This window comes from Tamandua tetradactyla, chromosome 24 (assembly GCF_023851605.1).
Source record: "Tamandua tetradactyla isolate mTamTet1 chromosome 24, mTamTet1.pri, whole genome shotgun sequence".
NCBI lineage: Eukaryota > Metazoa > Chordata > Mammalia > Pilosa > Myrmecophagidae > Tamandua > Tamandua tetradactyla.
In genome coordinates this window covers 35,269,257-35,291,776 of record NC_135350.1, presented here as the reverse complement: position 1 = coordinate 35,291,776, position 22,520 = coordinate 35,269,257, and the positions used below count along the sequence as shown (strand labels likewise).

The 22,520-nt window shown below is 34.4% G+C and overlaps 1 protein-coding gene across 3 annotated transcripts in view; it reads left to right on the top strand.

The window, feature by feature from the left end:
* The window catches only part of CCSER1 (coiled-coil serine rich protein 1), a 1,450,145-nt gene that overhangs the window by 1,032,945 nt on the left and 394,680 nt on the right, over positions 1-22,520 (top strand). For all 3 annotated transcript variants that reach the window (XM_077142860.1, XM_077142859.1, XM_077142861.1), the window contains one exon: positions 2,374-2,418. In XM_077142860.1, the coding sequence (XP_076998975.1) occupies positions 2,374-2,418 (45 nt within the window). The remainder of the gene's footprint in view (positions 1-2,373; positions 2,419-22,520) is intronic.

Sequence of the window (22,520 nt, the reverse complement as noted above, 5' to 3'; positions counted from 1 at the left end):
CCGAATGGAACCTACAACATAGTGTAATTGTGAGAAAAATAAAATGTCAGAGAAAGTACTTACCATACTGCCTGTCACCTAGTAAGAGCTCAAGAAATGTGAACTGTGTTCATTAAATACGTATGTGTACATTTAAAAGCATCCTTTGGTATGGTTACAATATGACTTAGGACAATACGGGGAGGGGGGTGCGGATTTTCCATTTTTAAAAAGTCAAAACTTTAGTAGTACAAGAATGGCAATGAAAAAAATGACATATCTTAGTTTTCACAAAGGCGGGAAAGAAAGAAATCCAAAGATTCCAATGAATGGATCACAGAAATCATGGCATAGGCATTCAAAGATAGACTAGTATGATGAATTTTAGAGAAAATAAAATAAAAAATGATTGTTAAATTTTGATATTCGGCTGGTCTATGTCTTTGAATAAAGTTTATCACAAGTCCTGATGACTATAAAATTTCCAGGCATTTGCCCTCCAAATCTCTCCAAGACTTCTAATTTCTATATAGTATAAGAGAAAAAAAAAATTTTCCAATGTGATGGCTAAAAGAAAGAAAAGGGAATCCCAAAGCATATTTAAATCATGTTCATTGCTGTTAAGGGAAGATGTATCCCCAGGAATTTCTGTATTTTCACAGTTCCGAACACCCCTACTTTCCTAGAAAACAGTTCCCTCATGTTCCTGGGCACTGTCCTTTGTGTTCTACAACCGGCTATACCTTGCCCTCGTCATCCATGTGACTGCTTTCCCACAGGATTCTCTAGGAGAACTCTGTGAGCTGCCTTCTACACGCAAGGCAAGTTTTGGGACAGTGAGTCTCTCAGCCCAACCCCAGACTGATTGGGCCAGCTGTTCATCCTCCTAGGATGGGCACAAGGAACCGTCCTTCTTCCTCAGGAGCCGGGACAAGAGGTCCTCACACAGCGTGAGACAGCTCTGAGCTGAGCCGATGAGGGGCGGGTCAAGGGACAGCCAGGACACCCTGAGATCCTACAGCTTTTAAGTAGCCTTTTTCTTTATTTGGCACTTGTCCTGTTACTTCATTTGGCACTTGTCCTATTACTTCAGTCCTTTAGCTTAGCTGTTTTCTGAAGCTTTGAGAAAGATGTTTCTGCAAGTTCTTGTTGGTCGTTCAAAGCTTCTGTGGGGGACAGAGCTCTGAAGCTTTTTACTCCACTGTATTGATGAGGATTTCCACATTAGTTTTTGCAACTCATCAATGGTATTTTAAATTTGGGGAACTCTATTTCTTATTTATTTATTTATTTGGCATGGGCAGGCTCTGGAAATCAAACCCAGGTCCCTGGCATGGCAGGTGAGAATTCTGCCACCACCGTTGCACCACCCTATTTCTTATTTATTTTTATACCCCTAATATCTAGAATCATGCCTAATTGAAAGCAGATATTCAATAAAAATGTATTATAAAATAATGAAAGGAATGGAGGAGAGAAAGAGAAGAGAAAGTAAGTAAAAAGGCAGGAAGGTAAAAGAGAATAATTAAGTACCATGAGATCACTTTTTAAAAAAATTTTCACCACTTACCTCTGCCCCTTAACAAACAAAGCTACTGGAGGGAAAATAACAGGAATTGAAACTTGCATTTGATTTAGAAGGAGACTAAATGTCTTTCATTATATCACCTTCTAAATAGCAATATTTCCAGTGAATGAATATATAGGCACATAAATCTTGACAATTCTTTGGTTCTCAACCTTAGGTGACAGTACATTTTGCAATAGACTTGCCAGGGAAAAGATGAACTCCTTTTCCTTTTAATTAGGCATAGTGTTTATTGGGGACTTAAGGTGATTCCTTAACCTCTAATGGGGAAAGCAGTTAAAATAATAGAAGAGGGAGAAAGTCCTTTGTCAGGAAATAAAATCTTGAATATTTCCTAGATAATCACCAGTGCTGTGAGGGCTGCTGCTGCTTTTATCAGTGTTACTATTATGTTGGCCTCAAGATGTGTGCCAGGAAAGTGAGAAAGGGTGGAGAGTTCCCTTTCCAGCACACACTGTATATACTAATTCAAGATTCAATGCCACCTTTTAAATTGTGATTTCATCAAGGGGTAATCATTGCCTTTAAAGGTCAGACATTTCTCTAAAGAAAATAGATGCTTTAAGCTGTATTTTTTACCTAAGGTCTTAGGGTTTAGCAAGCAAAGTCTATTTGCTTTAGCAAGCAAAGCAATACCTTTGTAGACTTATTCAGGTACATATTGACATACGTGTTGCACGTTTATCTCTATTCAGATCTCCTTTTGTTAAATAACAAATTTAATTTTACTTAAATTGTTGCACTGGTACTAATTATTAGTTAATATTTCTTTGCCAACAGTAATACATGTTTTTACTCCCTTGCAGGGTTTGAACCTGAAAAGACTGGAGGCAGTACAGGGAGGGAGAGAGGTAAGAATGTCTAAGGGAGAGGGATACGAAAGAAGAGAAGGGAAGGGCACAGTGTTGCAGTGATGTGGTTGGTGATGGTGATGACGGTGACGGGGGTGTGCGGAGAAGGAATTCTGTGCACGTGTGTTCTCATTCATTCTGGCAGAAGCACATTTTACACGTTTTTTTAAAGTATATTGTTTGTTCTTGTTCCTCTAAAGCTGAAGAAAAAATATTTCTCTAGCAAGGCAACCATTGTTTCTGTTAAAATGGATTTCTTCAGGAGCAGGGCCCTCCAGAGGGAAGGGAAAAATATTTTGAGCAAATATTCCAATGCAATATTTAAAATAACTTACCGGAAATTAACAAAATTCTAACACTGCCAATACTTGATAACATCTTGGATTTTTCAGTCTACCATCAAAACTGTTGGCGTATGCTATTAGGCTGGTGTAGGTCTGGGAAGTCTAGAGATTTTAATACTTTCCTTAATTATTGTCTATGATAGAGACTTTAAAAGGAGAGGGGACTTTTAATATTACCAAACAGTGCCATATTAGGCATGCTATAATTCTAATTCTCATTGAAGGTGAAGTATAACATCGATCACCTTTTGCCCATGCTAAGTGCGTACCTGCTGTACTTTGTTCTGTGATCCTGGATGGTGGCACATGGTGGTGTAGTAGAATTTTAATTTACTAAATCAATATTTTCTTTTTGCACAAAAGGTAATTTTATTTTTTAGTAATCTTGTATAATAATCTTTTGGGCAAAGGTGAAGTTAATTTGTCTTATTAAATGATAATAAATTATACTTTCTTCACTATCTGTGGTTTCTCTTCCCATGGTACAGTTTTTTTCCTATTAAATCAGCAGTGTTTTCCCCTTTCCTTGCTGTTTTAATTTCTGGTTGTGTGTTTTTAGAATCTGGCTTTTTAGTTTATAGTAAACTTGTCATTTAAAACTTATTTCACTTTACTCTGCTATTTTCCATACAGAAGAATTTGTTCCATTTGAGGGACATGAAATAGTTGGCTCACATTGGCAAAGGAGCTGGAGAGAATGTACCATAAATAAATCGTTGGATATTGTTCATGTTGTAGGAAAGCAAAATAATAAGGACATGGTCTTCAGTTTGACAGAGTGGGGAAGAAATAAGCAGTCCAAAAGAAAGAACTCAGAGCCTATTGCAGTTTTGTGAGGGTAACTGCTTCTGCTCAGACATAACTAAAATGGATATAGTGCAAGAAAGAACTTAACTCATCACCTCTTAAGTGAAAACTCACACCCAAGCAGTACTGCCACAAATTTATCTCCACTGATTTAGTGTCTTTAGGGACATACAACTGGAGTGTACTAAGGTTTTCACTGCTGCATCTTTGTCCAGCACCTATGTTGTGTCCTCAGAAGGAAAGCTGAAATCCATGTATCCATATTAGGGCATTGCTAAACGGTGGCAAAATTCTCTATATATGTTATTAAAATTTTGTAGTTTTCCATGTTGTTTTTTGTAAGCCTAATGACCGCTTTTTTCTTTCTTTTTTTTGTAATTGAAATCAAGTTATAGTAAAATTTTATTGCTCATTTTCTTATTTTCTCTGATTCTGTCTCTATTATAAATGCATTTATGGATAAAGAACACTTTGATAATATATGTCAGAAATTAAAAATATACTTTTGAAACTATTTTATGATTTGTATGTCAGTCAAACTTTTAAGAGCCGACAATTTAATATTTATATCTGTGTCGAGAGCAAGAGCCTTGATTTGGGTCTTCACTTTGAGATTAGTGGAATAATTGCAAAAATGTCAAGTCAGCAAATTAATGACAGTCGGTGATGTTTTCTCCATCTGACACCATCATTCCATGAATAGAAAGTAAAAGTTGAACATAAAAACTCAAAACAACACTTTACTTCCTCCAGTTTAGGACTGAGTTACTAGGGTGTACATCTCTTCAATTTAACCATTCATTTTAGTTTCTCCCAATATTTTAAGTTTAACGTGTTCTATAGAAAGAAACTCTAGGGAATCTTAGATAATTAGGTGAAACGTGAAAATTTTCTGTCAAGTCTTAGTGGTAGATGTCTGTAAACAAAGAGCATAATTACTATGTAACAAACCTCAACTTCTCTTGTGCATTTCCATTCTCTGAAGAAATGTGACATGTCTACCTCTCTGATTCCTGTTTGCTGTGTTCTATTATCTATGTGCAAAGATGGACAATATACCTCTGAGTATGTTATATTCAAGTGTATGGATTATTTAGAAAAATCTTACGTAAAACACTTAGAATCGCTCATCTTAAAGCTATTATGATTGGTAAAGACATGATGATCATTACTTTTTATGATGAATTGCAAATCTGTTTGGTTCAAATGACATATATTCCCCATAGGGGTTGATGGATACAATACTAAGGGCCTATTACCAAATATTTATAAGGTTTAAGGAGTATCATTAAAATTTTTATGTTTACTTACTTGAAGTACTGACATTAGCTAGAGTATGCACAGAAAATTGAAGAAGGCAGTGATATGCTATTTGGCTAGTGGTAAATAGGATTAAAAGCTAATTGTGAGAAAGGATGGCAATATTTGAACACTACATGTTGTATAAAAATATAAATTAAGAAGTGATTAAAATGTCAAATAATTTTTGAAGGAAAAAGAGATGGATATCAGCAAGATCACTTGTATTATTGTGAAATATCTGTAAATAGTTATTACTTACATAAGACCTGCAGTACATTAGTGTTTTTGCTTATTTATTCATGCCTACTGTGTGCATGAATTGAGGGAGGCTGATCATAGATGATAATATGTTTGTTTAAAAAGGGAGATTAGTGGAAAGTATAAACAAGGTGATTATTTAACATATGTTTCTGATTGTAAACAAACTTTTAGCCTTCCTTTCAGTGGGATCTTACAACTCAGAAAACCTCAGGGATAAATAATTGAGTTTCTTTCTTCAAAGAAATTCTCCCATACAGGGCTTTTATTGTTAAATGAGATAAAAACAAGTATGATCAGTCAGTTTTTTTTTAAGGTTTATATACCTTAGTTATTTTAAGCAGTATGTATTTTCTACAATAAGGTTTTTTTAACTTACTTGTTAAAATGCCTTGTCTAGTTATGAACAACCTCTGCAGGTGTGTGTCTGTGGGTGTACGTGTGCATATGCATATATAATGATTTTTCATGTATCATAATTTTAGGTGGCAGAGTGTATCTAATTCCACCCTGCTTCAAAAATGACCACAAGCCATTTTCTGAATCTATCACATCATAGGTTACAATATGCATTGATATTTTGATATGTAGCTTTATATCATGGATAAAGAGAATTAATTATCATGGTTGGTCATCTAAGTTAGAGTTAAACATTTAGTTTTGGAAATTCTCCTAAATGTGTTACACTAATGCAAAAGACAATAGTGAGTGGAACATTTGGATTGCACATGTTTTGTTGGAAGTAATAGATGCCAGGACCACAGGGGCTACAGAAATAGGTGTAATGTGGAATAATCAAGGATTACTTTTATATTATTTGCAGAGCTTCGATGACTCAAAGTGATAAATAAAATAAGCACAGATAATTTTTCCATTCTTTAGCTGGATTTTAGAGACAAGATTACTATTGATATACTTGAATATCTAAGTAAATAGTTTTATGTTCTCCAATTATGAATATGCTTCTTATCTGAAAGGAAATTAATAGATAATTTTGAGAAGCATTCTCTAGAAACGCAACCAGAAAATATCATAGACATACATGTGCCTTTACTAGATATAATTTCTGTTCTAGTTTTGAAAAAAATTTGTATTTGGTAATATTTGGTCATGAAAATAATATAAGAAAATCCCATTTTACTTATGGTATTGCAAGTACAGAGAGATTCTGATAGACATATTGGTTAAAAGTGAACCTTCCAAATAGTTAAACTAGCTGATTTATGAATGTGTCATTCTCAAAGAAATCATGAAGCATGTCTTGCAACCTGTTACCTGTTTTGTAGTCCAGAATGCTTCACTAATGTTCTCTACTGGATGACAGGATTTCACGCCTTTATATTTTTTGCCCAAAGGCATAAATAGAAACTTGTAAGTGATTCAGGTCTCTAAGTCTCCGAGAAGCATATTTTTACTGAGACATTGGAAAAAGATGAATTGAAAATCAAATATTTAGTTAAATGCTATTTTTTTCCAACCGTACCTTATATTTAAATGCATTAATCTTTTAAAATAATATTTCTAGACTTTAGTTATGTAAAAAGTCATTTGAATCTATGATGCCCTAAAGAAAGTAATCATTTTATTCTGATAAATACTTGATTTCATGTCTTTGCTAATATAGTTGGATAGGCTTTGCATGATTTTCCCCTGACAATGTATATTAATACATGTAATTGGAAATCATTTTTTAAATCTTGGCAAAAAAGGGAGACAATGCAGAGAATGAGATAATTATATTCTGGGTCTCAAAATAATTTTAAATCTACCTGAAATATTCACACAAGCATATTTTCAAGTTGAACTAAATAAAAATCAGCCATTGAGTTTCTTTCCATTTATAATGTAAAATTATTAAGGAAACTATTTCAGGATTAGTTTACTTCTTGAGACAAGAAAACCCACTCTTATTTTTCCTAAGTCTTACCTACCATTGGAGAAAATTATGTTTTGAAAAGGTTAAGGAAAAAATATGTGATTTTTAAGAATAGAACTAAAAATGAAGAAAGTAAATCATTCTTAGAAATGAGTTAGCTTAGAATGTAAAAACACTGTTGTTCTCTTGATAACTAATATTTTATATAATTTTGAGGTTCTCGATAACTATCATATTTTATAACTTTTCGCAGTGCATAAAATGTCTGACACAAGAAATGGATCATGATTACCAAATGTCTTCAATAGTTTTCCTGCAAAACCTACTTTCCCTTGCATGTTTTCTGTATTGATCAATCTTAAGGATAAAATACATTGAATCTTTCTCTTTCTGCTCAATTTTAGTTGTAACCTTCTTGTTTGCTGTAGAGTTTTGTGTAATAAGAGATTCTTTTTATTACCTTGGGTGCTGACTGTGTTTGGGGAAAATATATATTGGCTTATGTTATATTATTTTTTAACATATAAAAGCTGAGGCAAAGTTCATTCTTCCTTTCACAACTAGAATTCCTCAATGGTTCAGTGACTATAGCTTGTCACTATGATGTATCTGATTTCCAATATGAATTTGAGATCAAGGGACATTTTAAAGACTCAATAAAAAAATGCGATAACTGTAATTTTTTTCCCTTCTTGAATTGATAGGCAATAAAGATTCTTTGGCTTATAAATCAATATTTCATTGAGAGAATTACATTTAACAAGTTGGTAATATTGTTCTTGTTTCAACATTTTCTTGAGATGTTAAAAGGAGTTAATATGTTCAAAGCTCATTGAACAGAGCCTAGTACATAGGAAATATCCAATAAATGAAAACCCCTTCTATTCTCATTATTATACATATCATCCACTCTTCCCTTCACCTTCCCCCTTTCAGTGTCCTGGGATTGGGAGATTTTACTGTTTACCTGACTAACTTACACCAGGGAATCAATGGATATTCCAAACAGGCCAAGCCTGCCTCTGAGAGGCAGTTGGTTCTGAGATGGTATTGAGATGACAAATCCCAAATAGAAAAATAAAATCTAGTAGGAAGCCATCATTATGCAAAATCCTTAATTCTACATTTTATGTTACAGATGAGAGAAAAAGTATCTATCGTGGCCACTTATAGCACTGTTTACATAAAGCAGCACCCAAGCGCAGAATTTTCATAAGCTCTAACAGAAAGATATTTCACATTTTCTGGGAGACCTGAAAATGGAATTTTGACCTCTTTTACGCTTGCTGACCATTGATATTCTAAGAGACAACCAAAAATAAACCTGTTGCTCAAGCAGAACTAAGTTTATTCTATCTACTTCAATTAGGGAGCTCACAGTTGCCTTATTATTACCTCAAAAATGAGAAAAACATAGAAGAAATAACTATATTTTATTTTTTTCAATTTCTTTAGGTTTTCTAGATTAGTTATTCCTAGAGTATGAACATAAGACAGAATAATACTTTCTAAGAGAAGTATGAAAAAAAGAGAGAGAAGCAGAGAAAAAGAAAGGAGATGAACCAGCTTTCAAACATATGAAATGAACAAGGATAAAAGAAACTTTAGGTAAAGAAAACTCACCACGCACATGTCCAAATACATACACAGAGACCCCAATGAAAGAATATTTACAGCTGGTTTAAACAATAATTTGAACTCTTGTTAGTTCTATCAAGCAATTATTTTCCATCAATAATTTTCATGCCAAAATTCGCCAAAATTCCCCAAAATGGACACAGCAATTTCAGATTGTACTTGGAGGAATTATGCCAGTTAGAAAAATATCCACATGAATTAAAATATAAAGTAAGCAGGAATTGAACCTGGAGGGTCAAATAACTGAGAAGACCCCATAAATTTTACTTGGCCAACCTCTGAACTAATAAATCTCCCCAAAGACCAGATGTCACCATTTGAGGGCCCAACAAACACTTCAACTTCAAGGAAAAGGAAACTAAGTGGAGTAGATAAAGAAGATTGAGGCAAGTCTGCATAAAATTTGGAAAAGGTAATTAAGGTAAAGTTTGTCTAAAGAATGCCAGTCTGCCAGACCTTCCGAACTCATGAGTCCCTGGAGTTAGACTTCTTATTGACTTACAACAGAGTGCCACAAAAAGACAAATAGTAGCATCAGAAGTAAAGAAACAGGTGCTCACTAAGGCTGAGAGTTTTCAAATCTGATTAGATAATCAAAGGATTACTAAAATCCATTCCCATCCTCAAGAGGCAACACTTTAGCATTTGGGAGATTGACTAAAGGAAATTGGTATTTAGACAAAACATAGGACTTACCTCCCTATTGCGTTGGAGGGACATCTGTATGGGAGGTTAGAAGGTCTCAGAGTAGATGTTTCTAGTAGAGGTACTCGATTCAGGCATTGAAGAGGATTTAAGTGGATTTCAATTTTTTCTCCAGAATTTCTGACCATCAACCTCACAAAAGACCACAATTTACAAAACTTGTTGAACAAGTAAACTTATGTTTTGCTGAAACTGAAATGAACACTATCTTGACAGAACTTTTGTAGGTCTTTAGGTGGGTAAATTTGGTGAGTCTATTTAGAGGGTGTTGGGATGTAATTTCAAGGATGTAAAGGCAGATCTTGTAAGAGAGAGAATTGAGAGGGAATTAGGTGGCAATTATGACTCAAAGCTTTTTGTCGGTGTACATCACAAGGGAAAAGGAACGGAGATTTTAATTTTGGGGTTCTTCTGGAAAGTCAAAATATTTGCCTTGTTTTTGAATCTTTTTAAAATCCATAGGGAAAAAATTGATGTGACTAAAATTTTGTACTTTTAACATGGATTTTACAAAGATGTGAGGGCCAGGAGAGAGCAGAGTAGAAAGACTTACTTTCCAATGCTTAAAAACTTGGATTTCTTTTTCTTTCCTGCACAGACTATACACTATTTATAGAATAAGTTAAACATTGGATATGCTACCATTTAAAAAGATAAAACCAAATTATGTTATTCCCTTAACTCTTTTTTTTGAAATATAGTCTTATGCAAGCCGACAGGGGCTTTTTGTTTGTTTGTTTGTTTTGCATTCTTGTTTTCATTTGTGTATGCCACTGATTGTGTAACTATTTCTTGCCCTTTAACCATGTCAATTAATGTACAAGGAAAATAGTACTTCGGATGGTTGAACTGATTCAGCTTCCTTTCATCAGAGAAGTATTTATTCATATGTAAATGAGGAGCACTCTTTACTTAAATTTCATCTTGTAATTACACAGATCTAATGGGCACCTCAAAAATATGCAGAAGGAAATAAACATTCTTTTGTTACTTTTGAATTTTGTTTTGTTTTTTTTTTTAATTTGTATTTTCACGTGGAACTAACAATCTCAGGCTCAACTATATAAATGGCTAACTGCTGGGTGAGCTGATTAAAAAGTTCAGCTCTTACAATGTAAACCTGCAATGAAAACACACTGCTTCCCTCCTCTGTAGAATGTCACTGCTCTCCTTCTATCAGCTGGGACATGAATTTCCATGTCTCTTTCTATCCTTTTGTCATTCATCCAGTTGAGGACAAGTTATTTGATCTTATGTCCACCTTTTGTCCTCCAACTCATTTTGAGACAATTCTCTGGATATTAGTTTTCAAATAGTCCAGTTGAAGATGAGTTTCCTGATTAGTTTTGTTGCTCCCTTTTATCCACATCAAAGGACTCCCTCAGACCCTCATCAGTGATGACATCTTTACCTAGTGTGTTAGTTCGAGTCAGTTGTCAACTTGGCCAGGTGAGCATACCTAGTTTTGTTGCTGCAGACATAAGCCAATGGTACATGAACCTCATCTGTTGCTAATTACATCTGCAGTCGGCTAGGAGGCATGTCTGCTGCAATGAGTGATGTTTGACTTAATTGGCTGGTGCTTAAATGAGAGAGTTCAATGTAGCACGGCCTAAGCAGCTTGGCATCCCTCACCTCAGCACTTGCAGCTCAGCCCAGGCCTTTGGAGATGCAGAAAGAAGTCACCCCGGGGAAAGTTGTTGGAACCCAGGGGCCTGGAGAGAAGACCAGCAGAGACCATCCTGTGCCTTCCACGTAAGAAAGAACCTCAGTGGAAAGTTAGCTGCCTTTCTTCTGAAGAACCAACAAAATAAATCCCCTTTTATTAAAAGCCAATCCGTCTCTGGTGTGTTGCATTCCAGCAGCTAGCAAACTAGAACACCTAGTATGTGGTCTAAAACATTTAAGTGTAATTACCTAATGAAAGAAAAAAATGACTATATTTACAATTCTTTAGCTCGTAAGAAACATTGAGATGTCAAAACTATTAAATGATTTTATTAAATAGATTAATAATGCAAGGACTGGAGAATGTCTGCTTCACATGAACAATAGTTTCGTTCAGAATAATAGCTATAATACTATTTCTACTATACATTAAAAATAATTAAATTATACCACCTGTTTCCCTAGGGGAAAAAAAGAAAACTTCCTCTTTGCCCTTTGTGTATTTACCTAGGAATTTTTTTTTCCCTTAACTTGAAATATGTTCCAACCCAAATTTTAACCATCAGCACAAAGGAATATAAAGCAATGTACATGTAAACAATTCCTTATCTGCAACTCTGACATTTCAAATGCATGGAAAACTAATATATTTTTTCTTAATGCAGACTGAAGCCTATCTGATGGCAACAAAAACTTGACCTGAACTAATATGAAACTACTTATAGTTTTCCCTTTTTTTCTACTATGAACATTCATATGTTCCAGAAATATGAATGTGTTTGATTAAAAAACTGTGTCTTCAGCTCATCCTGGAAATATTCAAAATGTATGGTGTTTGGGTTTGCTAAAGAAACTGGAATGCAATATATCAGAAATGGGTTGGCTTTTATAGTGGGGATTTATTCATTTACAAATTTACAGCTTTAAGGCCATGAAAATGTCCCAATTAAGGCATCAAGAGCATGGTACCTTCTCTGAAAAAAGGCCAATGGCATCTGGGGTTCCTCTGTCACATGGGAAGTCACATAGCTGGCTTCTGCTGGTTCTTCACCCCTGGGTCTCATTGCTTTCAGCTTCTGCTTCCAGTGGCTTTCTCTCTGAACTTCGGAGGGTCCTCTCTTAGCACATCTGGGGCGTTTCTCTCTATGTTCTCTCTTGGTGTTTCTACCTCCAGTAAAGGATTAAGACCCACCTTGAATGGATTGGGTCACATCTCAATTGAAAAAAACCTAACCAAAAGGTCCCACCTACAACAGGTCTGTACCCACAAGAATGGATTAAAAGAACAAGGCCTTTTCTGGAGCACATAGCGGCTTCAAACCAGCACATATGGCATATGCTCTGTAATGCTAATTCTAAAATCAAGATAATTCTGAGTTATCAGATACATTCACTTTAAAAATTTTGCATAAAGGATTGTGGGACTTTAGTAAGATATAATTTGGTCTAAACTACTAGAAAAACGGGTTCTTTTCTCTTCATCAGTAAGCCCATAAGAAAAAAGAAAAAAAATACGATTGAACACTTTCTGAGAACTTCTCATGACCAGGCATTGTTGTAAGCTTCTTACACATATTAACTAATTTAATCCCCACGAAAAATTTTGAAGTAGCTGCTATCATCATTGACATTTCAGAGAAGATACAAAGTAAAAAAAAAAAATAAAAAAAAAAAATGTAAATGATTTGCCCAAAGTCTTATATTTAGTAAGTGGTAAAACCAGGATTCAAACCTAAGGAATATGACTCAGAGAAAAACTTCAGTATTACACCATAAGTGATAAAGAAAAAAATGAATAGATAATTCATTGAGTATTTTGCACTCCTTACATTCCTGAGGAGAATTATTTAATCTCCACTTGCTAAACATTCTCATTTCTCTCTATTGCTCTCCTCTCTCTCTCTCTCTCTCTCAGTCTCTTTTGAACAGATAGAATGGAAATATACTTAAAACAAGTTAATTAGCTTAGAGTGTCAGGTGAACCCATTTGCAGAGAAAATTTCTTGGTCTTTTGCAAACAGGGCAGTAAGTTCTGCTTCTTTGTTTCTCTGGGGAAGTGGGTTCTTTGCTTTCTAATTCACTCCATGTCATCCTTCCTTCTGAATAAACTAGATACCTGTTTACTTTATTGCTTACACCTTATCACGCACAGCTACCAATGCATGATAGTCTCAGCTGTCCATTCTGCAGTTAGACCATCACTTTTAACTATAGACAGTGTTTTCCAATTTCTTCTAGCTCCCCCTTATGGTTTAATCAAATAAACTTTCTTTGATTTTTGGAGAGAATAGATTCAAGTGATTAAATCACCATTTAACCCATATTTTTAATCAACCATTGGTTCTGTGGTCGAAGGGTCTCTCCTTAAGAGAGAATTGATTAAGGAAAATATATATTATTAAAGGCTTTCCTAGCATGAAGACCTGGATTCTGCTGAATCAACACTTCCACTTTCTTTTCTTAGTTTTAAATTACTAGTGATTGGATTACGGAAATGCACAGTGAGTCTTAAACTAGCAGTCAGTGGTTTTCTCCCTTTATTTGGGTTCAGCCCTTTTAACGCATTCCTGTTCATGATGGCAAAGCTAGCTTCTCCCTCCTCAAGTCTGTTATATCTGATTCAAAGATAATTTATCCTATAAAGGATGACAAATCTTGGTAATATAGGAAATTAAACCTCCTTTCTATCCAGGTATTACTGAACCAATTTACAACTGATTCATTGTACATCTTAAACCAAATCATTGTCTATCCTGAACCTTAACATTACCTATACTTGATTTTTGTATACTAAAAGAAGTGTAAGACAAAATTTTGCAAAGGAAAATCCCTAAAACACTTGCTTATACATTTCATCATGGCATCAGGTGTAGACAGTAATAAATAGGTTTTTGAGGAAGAGCCTCTAATCCAATTTGAGAGAAAAATATAATGGTCTGTTTGAATTTGTATTCTTATTGCAAGTAACCAGAAGTGTTAGTTTTAAAATTAGCAAATTAATTATCCTTACTATTTTTAACTTGTCTGTCTGTTAACTGATGCCATGATCAAACCAAATTGTAAGTTCTTCCTGTACTTAGCTTATGTAAAAATTAATTGTATTGTACATTTGCTTTATCTTCTAGAAGTTTGGAATTTTAGAAATGTAACATATTTATTGAAATACATGGAATCCATTTTAAGATTCTGTGCATATATATATATATACACACATATATATACATACACTGCATATATATATATGCAATCTGTTGGCCACCATTTACCAAAAATGGAGCAACAAGTTTTTATCCGCTTCTTGATTCACAATTGTAGCCTAACAAAACTTTGTTGCTTTCTCCTCACACAAATTACATTTAATATCTTATTATCTCTAGTTTACTTTCTGGCAATGAATGTCATAAAGAATACTGAGAGTAAGTAATATCTAGTAAAAAATGTTAAAAGTGTAGAAAAGTCAAAAAGCATTGGGTAAAGCAAGTGATCCTCCAATATTATTACCTTAATAAAGACATCATTTATCTTTGTGGGTGACTTTGGATGGAATAAATGAGGTTATAGGTGTATTGAAAATAGTTCAAGAAGAGTTGGCAACAAGAACATGCATTTAAAAATCATATCTAAGAAACTGGCACGTGAAAGGAATATAAAAAAGCAATGAGGTGTTACCTGGAGAATACAGAAAATTCAGTATTAATTTCTTGAGAATGGTGTACTTCATAGACTTAACACAGAACTCAGATAACTGGAAATGAAAGAAAACTGCCAACAATTTGTGCATTTATGGAACCAATGGCTTCAACAGGATCACCAGAAAATAATTTTTTAAGAATTTTGAATAGGATTGACAGAGACAAATGTAGAACAAAAATTCATTAAATTATTAGTAAATCCAGGAGTAACTATATAATAAGCAGCAGTGGGCTTTTTGCAGAGCACAGAATTTGGAGCTTCTGATACCAATGTGCCTTTTCTAGCAGTTCTGTGTCATTCATAAAATAGGATTAGTAATTGAACCTTACCCTATGAGATTGTCATCATTAGGGAAAATTAAACTGCCCATGAAAACTAACCATCTTGGTGTCTAGTGCTAATAAAAACATCTAAATGAAAGTTTTTTTTTTTTAACACTGATATTGTTATTTTTATTGTTGCCTTAAAGTAATAAAAGACAGTAGACATTCTATCCACTGACTATAAAGCTGCTTACAAAGCCCCCGATTGCAAACAAATGGTGCCTAATCAAAGAAAAATTTGTCATGGACTCCTCTTTGCTAAAATAACACTTGATACACATTTCTATTATGTTATTGTGGTTATCACGTTATTGTTCGCCTACTTTTTGCTTATGTGTCGACCAGTATGTCACATAGACTATGAGTTCTCAGAAAAGTGGGTCCTATTCAGCTTGCACCCTTAAAGCCTGGTACATATTTTGATACGTAGTGAGCAACCAACAAATGATAGTTGAGTTGAATCTAATTCCTCTTTAGGATCGACAAGAGTTCAGTTAAGAACAACATACGCAGGTTCCTTTCTACATAGATCACTGGTTTCTTTTTGCCTTTTATTTATTTGACTAGTATATATTGGATTTATTGATAAATAAATATAGAAAAAGTAAATGAACGTAATTAGTTCCATTTACTCCCATTTTACCCTATTTAAAGAGATAGATTCTGATAATTGTTTACATTCTAGGTGAACTTGAGTTATGAAAAGGTGAAATAGTGTGAAAAATGAAAATTTATAAAGCCCCATTTTATGAGAAAATTAAAAAGAATATATGATCTTTTTTTTTTTAATTTGCCAAGTTTCATAATTTCAAAACTGGTGAATTTTAAAGTGTTTTTAAGCTGTTATATGACAGGGCCAATACTGCTGTTTATAGTACCCACTATTGTTTGCAGAATTAAATTATGCAAAGTTTTCAGGAATTCATCGGGTTCATCTGATGGGACCACCCTGAACTGTCATTTCTTTTTGAACAAATAAGGCTAACTCAGATACAGAGAGGGTTAACTGATTGCCCCCAAAGTTATATGATACATGCAGAATCAGTGCATGCATTTTGAAATGACATTGTTCAATTGTATTTAAACTAATCTGAGGTAATTAAGGAAGGGCTCACTTTAAAGTGACATAAAGTGATTTATGATTTAGAGACTGAGCATTTAGCAAATAGAAAATATTAGTCAAAGGGAAATAAAACTAACTGGTAGAATGAGTATTTTTAAAATTTATGTTAACATGATGAGAGGTAAAGAAAAAGGAAATAATTTGAATTTTAAAAACAAATGAGATTATAAAAAAATGAGATTATACATTTTTAGGAGACCACAAATTTGTTGGTATTTAAGCAATGAACTAGCATAAATAGCTATTTTTTCCAACCTGACAATACTACCCTAAATTTGTAGTCTGCAGTAATAAAACAATAAACCAAACTGGGCTCTTTTCCCAGAAAATCTCTGAAACAAGAAATACGTGTATCAGGAGAGAGGAAAAGAGATACAGAGGGAAAAAAGACGACAATAAAACAAACAAATGGAAAGCAAACTAAGTGGCCAAATGTAACGAGATAAGTAGGAAATGTGTGTATTTTCTACGCAATCAAGTAAAATTTCCCCTCAGACCTAGGAAGGACTGCGCTCCAAGCATAAACTAGCGTTTTAGTTTATGAGGAGAAAATTAAAATAGAACTTATTTCATGCAACTGTGGTTAAAAATATTTCATAGCTCTGCTTTTAAGCCTTGAGTACAGCTTCACTGTATTTAAAAGTTATGTTCTGGAATAGCTGAGATATTCCTATCCCCAAACTACTGTCAAAGTCATTTTGTGATCTAACCATGTGTCCGTAACTTACTAAGGAACTGCTCTGAACTAATTGAGGGTGAATCCAGTTTTTATTTTGCGCCTGCTCATTAAATGAGGACCTTCCCCAGGGTTCTGACCTTGTCTCTTAGCCTCTTCTCTTCGTATATTTTCCTGGTTAATCTCCTCACCTCTGGTGACTGTCGTGTTTGACCGTAGGCTGATGGCTTTTAAACATCGATCTTTTGTCTAAGTTTCTCTCCAGATCTGTATATCTATTTACTTCGTGAGCATTTCTCCTTGAATATTCCCTAAGTTTTAAAATTATCGAGGAGGACAAAATTAAAATGATTGAGGAGAACAATGTATTCATAATCTCCATCGTCTTTTTTCACGGGATCTCCAGTTAACAGTCACCCATTCCAGAAAACATAGATTCAATTTCTATGGGTGTGAACAAGACCCACTTTCTTTCTTATGTTCCATCTCCTCAAGGTCATTAGGCAAACTCTATTCCATGTTAGATTTCTCTCTCAGTTATATTTCCTTTTCTCTATTCCGGTTTCTACTAAGAGAGTTTGGACCTTCATCACCTCTCAAGGGACTTATTATAATAACCTTCACATTGGTTCTCCAGGCTTTGATATCTCCCATCTCCAATCTATCCTCCATGCTATTGTCTAGATATAATTATGAATATAATCATAGCTGAAGAATGTGACTTCCTCCATCTCACATAGCTTAGGGCTAAACTCCTTAGCACATCAACCAAGACTATAGCAAACACGCCCTAACTTACCATTTTAGAAATCTCCAAATTTCCCCTTTTCTTCTTTAGCTAAACTATAATGAGGAATTTTTTTTTTATCCTTCAAGATCCAGTACAAATGTCTCCCTAGGCAAAGTTAAGTTATTCATCCTGTAGTACATTAACTCTTTTTCTTACTGCCACCGCAGAAATTATTACATTGCTTTATTGCAAGTGGCTTACATGTGTCTACTCAATTAAAGCTAGAGCTTCTTTAGGACAAGGGTTATATTTTATGTCTTTGCAATCCTGTAAATGATTTAAGACCCTGGCATACAAGTGGTGTTTAATAAACATTTGTTGAAATGGATGTGTGCCATTGTGTGGGGAATTACAAGGGCAGTATGCTTAAGGTTTGCAAAAGTGACCACTAGATGTCACTAGCACATTTCTGATAGCAATTTCTGAGGCAAGGTGCACTTCGTTTACTGAGGACCTACTATGTGCCAGACACTTTCTAAATAAATCTGTGAAGTAGATATCATTATAACAAATCCACTTTGGAAACAGAAGCTAAAAAAAATTCACAAGTCCTACAGCTAGTGTGAAGTAGAGGTGAGATGAAAATCTAGAAGTTTCTACCATCAAAGCTCATGGTTTTCTCATAATGCCAGCCACACTCTGTTCCTTTTTCAATGAATGTGCCTCTAGTCTTCAAATGATAGGCAGTATATGCCATCTTTTACAACAAATTAAATCTATATTGACAAAATAGACTGTTATTGCACTAGGCACTCTCTAACACCCTTCAAGTTAAAGTTAGGAACTTAAGGTTTTACTAAATATAAAACAAACTTTATTCAGAGAATTTTTTTTAATTAAGTATAACAATGTAGGTTTTGAACAGGAGCAGTTAGGTTTATATTATAATCTCTTTTTATTTTTTTTCTTTTAGCGCTTAAAAATTGATGTTAATTGTGGATGGGTAATAGATTTGGCAAGTAGGACGGGATAAATGAATAAAATACAGTCAGTCTCTACCTCCATGCAACTTACACACCAATGATACCTTTTTGATTCAAAGTCCAAAACATCGTGATATTCTTACTGTGGGGTGTGTTTATTTTGACGCTCTTGAGTCCAAATGCCATCTGTATATACGGGTCATTGTGATACTATGACTTCACCTGCTCTTGGATCTTAAATAAATTAGAAGCATGCCCATAAGTGTGGTGAAAATCTATGTGCGTGCCTGCTTGCTCTTTGCGTCAAGTCTTAAATGCTTAGACCCAACTCTGCCTTTTTAAGCAAGACCTAGAACTTGAGGAAATGTATCAGGGTAGAAACCCCTTGTAATCGGAAAGGAACAGTTAAATCGTGAATGACGGAAAGACGCTTAGCGGATACTTAGCCCAAATTTTTGACGCGTGCCTCCTCTGTGCACGTGGTGGCATAAAGCAATCAATCATCATACACGTGAAAGAAAGACGAGAGGGAAGGGGAACCTGTTCCCGCTTCCTCCTAAATTTCAGCTTCTCTTTAGTTTAGTCAATTTCAGTGGCCTAACACAGTGGTGGTTTTTAGTATTTTTACTTCTGTTATTAATTATTGAAAGGAGTCAATTCCCACCAATCAATTTAAAACTGTATATTTATATCCAACAAGATAATTTTCTTCACAGAATTTAGAAGGTAAAGAACTAATGTCACCATGGAAACAGTTTATCACTCTCTCCTAATATTTTGTGTGTATAGTGAGTTTGCATTTTATGGGTAATTAAATTATATGAATTTGAAAAGCAGCAAATAGGAGAATAACATTTTAAAATTTATCCCACAGATTAGAAATTATTTGAAGCCCCAATATTAAAAATGCATAAAGGATAACTTAACAATGATGTTGCAAGGCCAAGTGAATAATAAATTGTTTTTATGTTATTTCTACACAGAAGTGCTTTAGAAAGTAAGCAAAAATATCCATCAACGTTTGTCAATATTTGCATTGAATTATGGAGCTCCTAATTATGTGCAGTCCTCAGCAGCATGTTTCTCAAGTAAAATATGTCCAGTTTGCACTCTTTTCTGATCCACTTATGCTTTCTTAAAACTGGTCAATTCAAGAGCAATGTTCTCAGTATGTGTGATTTCCATCTTTTACTTTCTACTTTTGCTGGGCACAGAGCACATGTGCTAAAATTATTTGTTTCAGTTTTGAAGGCATGAATAAATGAATGGTTGAATAAATTAACAAAGAGGAAGATTTTGTGATCACTCAGTGGCTTTCTTCTCCTGCTCGCCTGTCCATCCTGGCATTTCACGTTGAGAAACCCCCATGGAAGCTCCAGGATTCCACAGGGCACAGGTTGCAAACCCTGATTTCATACAGAGAAAACAGGACAGCTCAATGATGAGAGAACACGGTTCATGGGGCCAGACTTCCCAGTGACAAATCCCTGCCGGTGCATTTACTAGCTATTGCAATGAAACCAGCAAAACATTAGAAACAATGTGCCTTAGTTTTCTGATCTTTAAAAAATAATGGAATAATAAGAGCATGTAGCTGATAAGTTATTGTGAGGATGAAATGAACTAATAAGTGCATAGCCCCAAAACCCATTTCAAATGCTTTAAAGATGGGCTTATTGTTGATGGCAGCTCACAGAGGATCCCAACACATTTCCAGGTGTTGCCACCTGAGTGAGAAACAAAACTCGGGGGTTTCATTTTATTCCAATCTGCAGGAAGCATTGGATTCACTGAGTGGGAAGTTTTGGAAGATATTTTTAGAACTCAAAGAGGATGTTTTGTAACTCAGAGGAAAAAGAGTGAGTTAAAAAAATATAAAAGTTGCTTATATGTCTCCCAAGTAATCTTAACTAAAGAAACCTTCTCTGTTTGACCAGGAGCCATAAGGAAGTTACCACCTGATGGCAGAATGTTCTAATTGCAGGCAAAATAAATAAATAAATAAACAAATACACATTTGCAGTGCTAAGCTTGCAAATTGAGATAATGAAGCACCATTCATTACAGCAATATCCATTTATTCATGTAAACCTGGTCCCCATGTAATTGAGCCTTAAGATGGCCTTCCAAAAAGATGGAGATTATTAATATGATCCCTGAATATGAAAGCTTCCAAAGGCATCGTCGTTTTATGCTTAAGGATATTGATTAGAACCAGTCTGCCTACATTCAAAGCCTGGCTGCACCTCTTATAAGAATTGACCTTTAGGAAGATATTTAATTTCTTCATGCATAAGATTCCTTGTCTACTACACTGCAAGTTTGTTATGGATTGAATAGGCTTAAATTTATATGATTCTTAGAACTGTACCTGAAGCATGTTAAGTACTACTCTAAGTGACTAGATGAATAGATGCATTTAATTGCACATTAAATTCAGTAGAGTTCATAAGAAGAAACCAAACCCATCTTTTAAAGTTAGCCAGTAGTTCACCTTCTGCTTCACACAGGGATAAGTCAAAGCTCCGAAAGATACCTCAGTTTTGTAATCTTGTATTGTAAGGAGAAATTTATGTAGTACCAATTACAACACTGGTACTACATGTTACTACACTGGTACTACACTGGTACTACATGTTAAGTCAACACTGTAAGGCAGAAAAAAAAAACAATGATTAAAAGCATCAATTTGATGGGCGGTTCAGTGGTAGAATGCTGACCTTTCATGCAGGAGACCTGGGTTCGATTCCTGGACCATGCACAGCCCCCGCTCAAAAAGCATCAATTTTAGTGGAATCAATATCACTAAAAAACCCTGACTTTGTTACACATCAGTAATCTGGTCCTGTACAAGTTCTTATATTTTGGGAGCATTTTTTTCTCATTCAAGTTCAATAGTGAACACTGAATAAATATTATTTGTAATAATATTTACCTTCTAGCAAAATTCAATGACTTCTCTATTACTTGTTTTGCCATCTGCAATATTTCAAAATATAAGCCCAAAGTGTGTTATAAACAATTTTATATTTATATGGTTCTATTTTTTTCATGTATTGGATAGCAAGACATTAGAATTATGTATATCCAATAAATATTTTTCTAATTGATATATCCCAGGTTCAATATTTTCTTGTAATCATTGATATTTTATTAAAGAAGGATGCATGTAAGTTTAAGAATGGCATTCTAAACACATGGGCACAAATTTGGAAAATACTAATTACAATATAGCTATTTTTCTTCTTTGTGATAATCTGTTTCTGGAAGAAGTAACAATTGTAGCTATGAGATTAATCATAAAACTTCTCTTGGACTGGATAACTTCATAGGAAAATAAAACACTGAATGGAAAATAAACTTTTATGGATAAAACTTGTTCATACATCCCCAAAGAATGCCTTCTGTTTATGCGAACCAAAGATTGTGTTCATAATTATATTCCAGTGCTCTCTCTGCCTGTTTTGTATCATATCCAATGTTTAACTTTTTATTGATATGTGTCATATTGTGTCATTTTGAAGATGGCTATTATAATAAGATCTTGCCAATAGTTTTTGCAGATGTTTTTGGCAGTGAAATTTAGGTAAATTGTTCAAACTTAGAAAACTTGATCATATAGCCTCATTTCCTCTACGGGCAGTACAGGTAAGGAAAATATGCTTTGAAATTCTCAGTGAATGTGCCAGCCCGTGTTTAAAAGACAACTTAAATTTTCTTCTTTAAAAGAGATTGGAAGGAGTGAGTTATTAAAGTTGCAATTTGCAGTTTCATGTTCATATACAAAAAGGGGCAGATGTTCTCATAATACATTTACCTTGGTTTCAGAAAGGAATATGTTTACAACTAAGTCTTGACAGAAGGTTTCAGGAAAACATTGAGTAAACTCCACTGGTACAGACAGAGGTGAAAAAGAATGCCCATTTAGAATGTAGTATTGTTTATTCAACCTGTTTTTTGCCTCTTCTCCCTTACA